This window comes from Heliconius melpomene, chromosome 13, assembly GCF_056956725.1.
Source record: "Heliconius melpomene rosina isolate 202511_hmr_F chromosome 13, ASM5695672v1, whole genome shotgun sequence".
NCBI lineage: Eukaryota > Metazoa > Arthropoda > Insecta > Lepidoptera > Nymphalidae > Heliconius > Heliconius melpomene.
The window spans coordinates 10,202,513-10,213,257 of NC_140401.1; the positions used below are offsets into that span (position 1 = coordinate 10,202,513).

Sequence of the window (10,745 nt, forward strand, 5' to 3'; positions counted from 1 at the left end):
TTACAATTTATATTTTATAAATATTTTGATTTAGTAAAAGAAAAATGTTAAACAATAATTAATATTATGAAGCCACCATGGCGCAGTGGGACTGCGTCCAACTGTAAGATAATTGTGAATACAATTTTTTTTTTCGGCAACCCTGGTACACAAAGCGCAGCGTTGAGTTCCGCCAATATCTCAAAAAATGGACAGAAGTAAGGATGCGGATGTTGTAAACGTGATGGTTTAACACAAGGTTTCCTCTACTTAACCCACTATGCGGAAAAATGATAAAGCTGCTTTTTTAGGAGGGTTCCATATGTCAGAGGGAAAAAACTAAATTATTGTAGGAATACTTTGTTAATCGTCTGTCCATCTGTCAAGACCATCTTGAGACCACGTAAGGGCATCAAGCTGAAATTGAAGTCTCTTGGAGCACTTAAAAAATTAAGCTTCTGAGACAACGCAATCAAAAGATACGAACTTTTATGCATCGATTTTGCTGCATTTTGTATGAAATTCGCCGTAGGTATAATCAAAACATAAAAGGTACTTCCCGGAACCCTACTGTAATGATATTTGGAATGAAGTGAATATTTTTAATATATTTCTATTTTTTTCATTTTTTTTTCTAAAACTGCGTTATTTACTGCTTTATGACAGACCCTGTCTCTGTAGCATACAGGAAGCAAGGAAGAATCACTGCTTTGGAAACTAATATTTTAGTTTGTATTTTCAAGTCGTCAAGTTTCTTATTGCGGGCGATCAGAATATTATACGATCTAACAAACGGACGTGTCTGATTACTTTGCTAAGTAAATATAAAAAATCCATATTAAAAATGTAACCACTACAGCTAAATCCTGCCATCTATTCACAATTAAGTCAATGTTGAATTATCAAAGTGTTGTGTCTTAATTTTAAAATAATTTCTGTGTTCATCAGTAGATGGCGCAACTTATTTAGTAAATGTGGTTACAGTTTTTGTATTTAAAGAATATTACTATTAAAAATAAGATTGTTTAAAAATATTAATTATTGTGAAACCTATTAAATCTTCCCAAGGAAGGGTCTGTTAATCTTAAGAAGCTCTTCGGTTTTATAAATTATGATTAAAAATAGTTAATTCATCAAAAATCTCAATCTATACTCTATTGTTTCTTTCCTAACATTTTAGTATTTTTGAATTATTATTTTTTGTTTTTTTTTTTAAATTATTTTTTGATTACTTTTTTATTAGAAGATTAACAAGGCGACTAAAAAGAAAACGAAAAAACGGATTATAACAAAATATTTTAGTTTATTTACAAAAACATTCACGAATATGCCCGCAATTGATATTAAGAGCATCAAACACAAAATATTGCTTAATTTATTATTAAAAAAGTAAATAACAAACAGCATAAATAAAAAAATCATTTACCAATTTATAATCTTTTAAAAATATTTCTAAAGTAGAAAAAAAAAATAACGAAAAAGCAAAAACAAGACAAAAAAAATACGAAAAGTAAAAAGTAAGTCGGTGGGAATCACGAGTGTTGCCCTAAAGTTAATTATAGTCACTATTGAAAGTAGTATTTCTTTGCCTCACTATATCCACGTACATGGGGACATAGGTCGAGTTTCGTATCGACAATAAATTTTCGAGTCTTTTTTTTCTGTATTTTTCCGAATTCTCTTGTAATAAAATCAATGTTTTATTCCTTACGTTCCTATAATGGCCGTTTATTTGAGGTACGTATGTACCTGTTGTAGATTCGATTTCTTCTTCCGTAGTACCTACAAATTCAATTTGTTCTTCGTCATCTAAATTGGTTTCGGTAGTAGTAGTTTCAAGCATATTCCTTAGTGTTATAATTAAAGTTTTTGCCTCTTTTTCATCATTACCTATTCTGGAGCTTTCAAAATTTTGCCAAATTCTTTCGCTTTCGGTGAGTCTAACTGTATTGGGTAAACCTTCATCAAAATTTAAATACTGATCTGGTATTCTTGCGTCTTCTGGACTAAACTTAATAATATCAGGGGGATTCGTAGTAATTTGGTCTTGACTTGGAATTAAAAAATCCTTTTGAAATGGAACTGATGTTGAAATAGGGAACGCTTGAGGGGAACTAGTTTCAATTGATATGATACCTGAACTGCCGATGTGATAATCTTCAATACGAGGCAAATTTGGCTCTGGTATATTTGCAACAGTTGCAGATTCTATCGACTCTTCTTGTTTCAAATTAGGAACATAATTATCTAATGATGTACGAGTATTACTTGGGTGCCTTTTAAATGTTTCATTATATTCCATTAATATTTCGTTAATGTTGCTCCTCGGAGTAGTATTATTCTTGTCGTAAGTAAATGAAGAAGAAAATTGAACTTTTTTATTAACATCTAGAAATCTTGAACTTTTATTTTTGTTTGATGTTCGTCTAACGGGCAAAGTTGATTTTCGTCTAAACTGAAATAAAGTTGGCCTCATCGTAGTTAAGTAAATTTTATCGAGGTCTATTTTATATTCTTTTTTGTTTTCTTGAGGATTAAATTGTACTTTTGGAGATGAGTAATAATTAGAAGAATGAGCAAATATTTTTGGTTTATTACTTAATACTGGACCCGATGTGCTCCTGATTCTATCAGAATAAGGAATAAAATAGCTGTTGTCCCTGTTTTTATTGTATTGCAAACAACCACTATTTTTACAATTTGTTTTTTCACTTTCTCGGGCATAATCTAGCTTAACATTTTTTTCCTGGTGTGATGTTAAAAATGGCGCAAATCTTAAGCCATCAGCTAATAAATTTATTTCCCCGGGACTATCTGGCTTAAAAATGAATAAAGGGTCGATATAATGGTTTGGTTTTAGGTTGTTCCGTTCTATTTCCTTAGATACCTCACGAGAATTTATATTATCACTACTAACTGGGACATAGAGTTCCGAAAAAGTCATATGTTCGGTACTAGGTAAATAAAAGTCACTGAACTTCGCGTTTAACGTTCTTTCTAGATATTTAACAACATCACGCAGATTTTTTAATCTCTGAGAATTACGATATTGTTCTAGCCAATGCTTAGGATTTGTCGACATTTTGCTGAAAGGCATTGGATATGGGCTTCTGTATTCGTAAATAAATGGTCTCGGACTCGTTTTTCTTACAAATTTATTTGTGATGGTAGAAGTCCTTGCTTTTATTCTATTAATGATAGACCTGTGTTCTTTTCTTGAAGATCGTGTCTGTACTTCAGGTAAATCAATGTAGCTTTCTTGTAAATCATTGATGAGGAGTGGTATTTTTTCATAATAATCTTGATCTACGCCAAAATAATTTCCATCAAGTCTGTCTGCTATAGGCGTCTCCTTTTTATTATACTTTGACTTATTATGAATATCCTTGGTTTGTACAACGGAGGTTTCTACTGCAATCATATACTCGTAGATTAGTAGAACTATCTGAAAAAAAAATCATATTTTTTATTTAAAAGTCTCAAATATAAATTATACTAAAAAGATAAATATCAGTATAATAACTTAGTAAATTCTGAAATAAATATATATGAATATATAAAATAAAAAAAATTAAGCCATATTATATTTAACACTAATTGAATATTATTTAAACAAACAAATTAAAGCTTAAAGAAAATACATAGGCAGCAATAGTGTTATAATATAAATAAAAAATATTTATTCAACAACTTTAATATAATTTAAAATGGATATTATTATAATTATTGAACAATATTATTCAAATAAATAATTATTTAAATTATTGTCATAGTCATGTTGCTCTTCATTTTTCCATTCATTGCGTTGGATTTCTAAATAACTTGATCTACTTTCTGGTATCATTGAATTTGGTAAATCTTCATTATATTTATTATCTACAACATTTACTAACTCCCATTCATATTCCGGAGCTTTGTTGCTATCGCTGTATATTGTAGAATTGTTTAATTTTTTTATCATATTTTCAAGTTTTTTTATATTTATTTCTGGATTTTCTGTAGATATCTTATCTATTTCTTCTTCTACCGTTAAATTAGCAAAAACAAACATTGGGTTTTTCACAGTACTTGAATTATATGAACGTTGTGTTACTAATTCATCCAACGTTGTTGTATCAGTAATTATTTGTTGAATTGTAGTATCAATAAAGTCACTACGTGCTTTTGTAGGAATTATATTTATGTATTCGGAATCGTTTATTTCAGAATTATTTAAGAAAGTAGCTTTTGGTCCCGGCTCACTTGTATTGTATATAGGTAAAACTGATGAAATATTTTTCATAATACTTTTGTCAGTTTTATTCTTAAATAGACCTACTTTTTTACGACCTGGAATAATTTTTCTTTTAACTAATTCCAGGCTATGAGCATCAAGAACTTTGAAATAATTAAATATATTTGATTCGGTGTTGGTATAGTCTTTATAATTTGTTTGTAAGCCTGAGAATGTTGTTTCTTCTTTGTTTTGAATGTTATTATTTTCAACGTTTTGTATTGTCATTGATTGCTGCTTATTAGAATTTAATTTTATATATGGATCCGATAAATTTTGTTTCGTGATAAAGTTTTTGTAAGAATAATCAAATTTTTCGCTAGTATCTTTTATACTTCCTTTAAGTTTTTTATATTTGGTAACATCGTGTTGTTTTTGATTTTTTATTTGGTACTTTTCTGACAAATGTGAATTTTGTTCTGTAATTTCTGTTGGCGTACTATGCAGCGAATTAATTAATAAATTATTGTTTGTTTGAGTTCTTTTATCGTAAGCTTTTACTTCTTTAACTGACTGATGTACCTTACACGGTGTTGGGGTGTTGTGGGCTTGACCTGTCATGCTTGGCAATAACTCTTTAAGATTAGTCAAAAATTTACTCAACAGATCTTTGACACTCTCTTTACAGCTGCACTTTGGTTCTTTAGTCTGTGTGGAGGTAGTAATTAGTTTTTTCTTAATATTTTTAAATTTCTTATCGCCTCTTTTTGTTTTTATTATTGGTGTTGTATATTCTATATTTGGTATTCTGTATGCATTATAAATATATTTTGCCATTGGTATTGTGGTTCCTAATGAAACTTTGTCACTAATCATTTTGTCCACATAATTCATAACTCTTTGATAATCTCTAATTTTTCGTATTTTTGTGAAATATTCTATATTTTTTGATGGATTTTTAAAATAGAAGACAGGAGAAGTTTTATATTCTATCGTGTAAAGTTTTGATACTGGAAAGCGTACCCAGGTTTTTGTGCTTTCCGGTGCAATTTTATGAGAAAATTCCTCTGTAGTTTCTTTTTTATCATATGTAGTGCTTAAATTAACAGAATCTTCTATAATTTTATCAAAATACACATTTTTCTTTATTGTTTTTAGTATAAGTGGTAAGATTTGAACTGTTGCTGGGTTGAGCTTTGTCTTATCAAATTTAACTTCAAACGGCATCGTTTCTAAGCTGCTGTTCATAAGACTGAGCCAGTTTTGTCGTAAGTTGTTTTCTCGTTTTGAATTGGTGATCGTGCTGTATTCGTAGATAATTATGACGCTCTGAAAGTGAAAGGAAAAATTATTGAATTTTAAATTTCCATATTCTTACATTAATTTTTATATTGATAGCTGTTCTGCTGTGACTATGATAATTTGTTACATGCAATCAATTTTCATATTGTCAATATCTTAAAAGTGAATGAAAGTACCTACGAGTATATTGTACTATCATTCACATTGAAATTCACTTCCTTTCATAGGATTTATTTAAGCGTCATAAACAAAGAAAATAGAAACTAATAAAACTGACAAATATGATAATAGTGAAGTTTAGATGTGTCCAAACTAGAAAATCTATTTTTCTATACTTTTCTCTGAGGGATTTTATGTAGCCGAAATCAAATAGGCAAACTCGGGAAAGAAAATTATTTTAAATAAATATGACACGATTGGGAATCAAATCTGCAATCATTTCATGCAAAAAATGATTTACCACTATATTATGATTAGTAAAAGGTGCAATTTGACATAAAACTTACCGAGAAAATATTTTTTTAATGTTATTTACACAAATGTTAGCATCGTTTTTTTGTTGTCCACTGAAATTGATTATAATATTTTCTGGAATATTTAGAAATACATTTTTTTGATCTGTGATCCCATATTCATATATACATACATAAGTATGAGACTTATAATAGGCCATTTTATAGATAAGACAAGACAAACGAGTGAAATAACCATAAATACTTATAAAACAGCCTGTAAAATGAGTGCTTCGTCACTATATTTTTCAAATAGTTTCGCAACAAGATTACGCAAGAATTTGAATAAAATTTTGCGTAAATCGTAATTAGCGTAAATAACCATTAACCATTTAACTAAAACATTAACATCGACATCGACACAAAATTATTATAAAACGTTTCAAATCTTTCAACTCTCACTCTTATCTAACTTAGATTATGATCGATTACTTTGACCGGAAGTTAAAATAGCACTTAACCCACCACTCTATGGCCGAAACAGCTAAACGTGAGAATCCGTGAGTTAATTGTAATTATGGTATTGTTTTCAACTTTCTTTACAGTGAACTCGGCTAAATCGGCGTCACGATACAGTTGTGAGTTCAATTTCGACTCGGAGGAATCAATTATTTCCGTTTCCTCTCTCTGCTTGAGCTCCACCACTCAACACGCACTGTCTTAAAAATTAGGCGGTGTGTGGGGAACGGAATGTCTTAACACTGGATTCCCTCTGCCTAACCTACTATATGCGGGATACGGCGTGAAGGTATTTAGACTTTCTTTAGTAGCATACGATAATATCGCTATGTTAGATTCTAGGAATGATTACGATACGATACATATATCAACTAGTAATTATGTGGTTGGTTACTTATGAATAACTGCTTCTGTTATCGTGATTTTTAAATTTATACAGATACGGTTCTTAGCTAATAATAGATGTTAATATTATTTATTAATAAACTGTTTCCATCGCATGGTAATCAAATCCACTACAAAGAAATAAAAAAATTGAAAATAATCCTTTCTCGACTTTTCACCGAAATCTGGAGGCGCCGCGTATTGACTGGCGGAACTCAACGTCGTATTTTGCCAGGTTTGAAATGAAAATATTATATATTTCATTTTCTCGAGTAAGAATCGAACTCACAACCTGTCGCGTTTACGGTCCGGTTTACCAGTAACGTATCTATCTAATATCGAGACGTACCGGTTGTTTGAACATAATGTATTACTTAAGATGCAACCGTCACGGATAGTTTAACAATACTTCAAGTGACAAAAACCGTATACGGACAATGCAAGAGAAAATGCCTTAAACACAACACTGGCTGTTTAGTAAATAACCGAGGAAGAACATTGTGCACGATTAAAATAATTATTGTCGCTTGTTGACTATTTACAAGTGTTTTGAATTACACGTAACGTTATGTTTATTTAACGTGTGCGATATCGAGCACGTTTACAGAAGCATCGAATAGTTTTGGAATTTTTATAATTGATAAGATTATTAATCATATCTCAATCCTTTTATTTCTATGATTTGATTAGCGGAGATTTTTATGACGGCGTATTTTTATGCGGAGAGTATTAAAATTGGAGAGTGGAGAGCCTTATTCGCAGCTGCTTCCTCATATTCAAATAGAAAATTAAGATGCGGAACATTCGTGAAAAATGAAAACATGTACTTTCTAATAGTCAATTTTACCCATTGATGTATGTATTCATATAATAAACTTCGTGGTGTAAAATTATAAGTGTAACTTATAATAGTTTTTTTGCTTAAAGATTTACTTTCTTTATTTATAATATTATCGAAAATTTAATGAAAAATTACATTGTTATTAATTTTAAAGTATGGATACTTTTAATTCTTAACGAAAACAGAATCTTAGTATGTGTGTTATTTGTATTTGTATGTCTGTGCATCGTAGTTCCCTAGCGTATGAACGATTTTGATTTAGTTTTTTTATTTAAAAGGTAATTTAATCGGGAGAGTATTCTTTGCCATGATTCAAGATTATCTTGAATAGCCATTAGAAGATTATCAGCTCTTTATGATGGTGGGTTTTTGTGTTGGGAGTTTATAACTATTCATAGTTCATTATCATCATATAATCCTATTAGGTCGGCAATGTATGTAATTTTTTTATATAATTTGACTTATATCAAAATCAAATACAAAGATATATTATGATATATTTCAAACAAGGCTCTATCTAACATTAACATTATTTAATATTAAATTAATAAATAAATTGCAGGAAGTTAGTTAACATTGGCTCACCAAACATTTTTGCAAAGAAAGCCGACTCATCGATATGGTTTAATCTTCTGAGCGTTAATTGCTTTATTCGTTTTATATATAATTTACTTGTTTTAATATTGAATGTGCAAAAATGATTTTCAAGATAATTTTCTCAAATTATTGCATATATAAAAAGTTTAAGAAACGAACACAAAATATTATTTTATTATACAACGTTAACTCACAATTTACACACAAATCCTAAGATAAAAAAAGTATTAACCAAGAGTTAGCCACTAGAAATTAAAAGATAAAAAATATAAGATAACAAGAATAAATTAACATAATTTGTATATTAATTACACTTTCACCATTTTAAGAAAATACTTACAATCACAACCGCAACGGTGATAACAGTCGATATGGCTGCGCATGCGCATCCTTGTTTAATTTGACGTTTTTTGGACAACTTAAGGAACTCTTCAGTTTTCGCATCGATGGTTCTGTACAAACCGAATTGCCTAATATGGGAGCTGGTATCCGAGCCCTCGATTGACATTTTCGCGAATTTTAGCAGATGTTAATGAATTTTAGTGGATCACATCACTCACGGATAAAATATTCATTTGCTTCGGACGCGTCGATCGCGTCTGAGCTGAAAAATGCGAATTCTTAGCGAGTATGGACTGTGTTTTCTTTGAGAGCTGCGTGACAGTAGTGGTGGTATGCGTACTTTTACGTGTATATTCATTTTATCGATATTTTAATATTTTTATATTTATGCACATTTTCGTTTTCCGGATTGCTCTGTAGGTGAATGTAGATATACATTACTAGTCTATATAAAATCAAAATTGTAAATTATGATTTAATTTTTAAACTTTACGCAATATATAGAATTGTAGGCAGTGGGAAATTATTGTCAGACACTTCGTTCTCCACATCCAACTTATTCTCACGATATTTTATATTGTGTTTGTATAGAATCCATAACCATCGCGTATACACTCAGACGCTGTTCCACTGTGCCACAACGGCCTCAGCGTCTTTAGTTTTATATATATCTCAAATACATCACTAGTAAAATTATTAAAGTAATTACAATAATAGAACGGTATCGCACATAAACTTACATCACTATAGCGTAAACCAGCGAAGCGTAGCGCGGACAGTCCTACTATAGGGGACCATCTAGCGAGTGAAATTCTTGTATTTTATATTTTTAAATTACCACACGTTTTGTATGTATGACCTTTGTGCTGCTAAAATTTACTAGAAATGTAAAAGTTACACTTTAATTTTAACTATGTAAAAGTTAAGCTTTTACTGAATAAAATTATTGATTTTAGAATTATTTAGAATATAATGCTGATAAGTACAAGTACTTGTCCCAAATTTAATATCTGTACTAGATAGGAATCGTCTAGGAATCGAATCTAATGTCTCTAAGCATACACTGTCGTTTTTCATTACATTAATGTTAAACCAACATAATTATTTCTCTCAACTTTCAATTTTCATACATATTCAATTCAAAAGTTTTTCAAAACAAGCGACAAATATTTTACCAATTATAAAAAAAACTAAATTCTAGTTCTAAAAGTTAACAAGCTATTTGTATTTTGTTTATAGCTATTATTAATGAAAATTGATTTCCTTAGTTCATAAATTAAAGTAGCGTTTTCTAGGAAGAGAGTTTTGATTTGACATATGTAATAGCGCTGGTTGAAATTATGCTCGTATTATATATAGCACGATAGTATGTTTATTTCGTATGTTTTTAGAATAAAGGCGCAAAGTACTTATTGTAACATCACAGACTGTTCAATTTTCTTTTAATTTCTTATATTATGCGTAACCTAACCTCGCATTTGGTCTAACCATAGTCTATTGTGGGTTTTACGCTCCTTACAAAAAAATGAAAGGATCCAGAATATACTTAGATATTTTATGCTAGTGATGTTACGGACGTAATATTTATACGGATGTTGTATTTCGATTATTCCTTACGTTTGGATAATTTCGGTTACTGATATTACATTTTCCAGAAACTATGTCAGAAAAATCTGTTATTGAATGTTTATGATATTTATTGTTTATCTTTTAAAGTAACAACGTCTTTCGTACTACACTACGTTGTACTAAGCGCTAGTGTATCTTCTAGGTCAGACGAATTCATCTGGCTCTCATTTAGATTCCGCCTATATCCAAAACTATCTAAAACTCTTATATTGGAGTTGGTTATGGTTAACTTTTTTATTTCGTATATTCCGTACTTTCAGTTTCGGGTATGGAGCTTCATAACATCTCAATTCTATAGATTAAGTATATAACACGTATAAAAACACGTAACGATTGTATTATTACGGATCTGGATACAGATATACGAAAAATAAAATCATTCAATAAAAATCAGTTTCCGTTTCGGTTAAAAATGTAAAATGATTTGAGATTATCTGTTAGTCGAATAATTTCTGTTACTGATATTAAATGATTAACAGTTTGTGAT

At 29.9% G+C, this 10,745-nt stretch overlaps 1 protein-coding gene across 2 annotated transcripts; it reads right to left on the reverse strand.

The window, feature by feature from the left end:
- Window positions 1–1,295: 1,295 nt before the first annotated feature.
- LOC146532921 (uncharacterized) lies at window positions 1,296–8,939 on the reverse strand. 2 transcript variants are annotated; one of them, XM_085196585.1, is made up of 2 exons: window positions 8,628–8,939; window positions 1,296–3,424 (listed from the first exon to the last, which is right to left on the reverse strand). In XM_085196585.1, the coding sequence occupies exons 1-2, from the start codon at window positions 8,793–8,795 to the stop codon at window positions 1,532–1,534; spliced, it is 2,061 nt and encodes a 686-aa protein (XP_085052711.1). In that variant the 5' UTR covers window positions 8,796–8,939; the 3' UTR covers window positions 1,296–1,531. The 2 variants fall into 2 exon arrangements, with proteins under 2 accessions (XP_085052711.1, XP_085052712.1); XM_085196586.1 differs by lacking the exon at window positions 1,296–3,424 and adding an exon at window positions 3,546–5,521.
- Window positions 8,940–10,745: the final 1,806 nt, after the last annotated feature.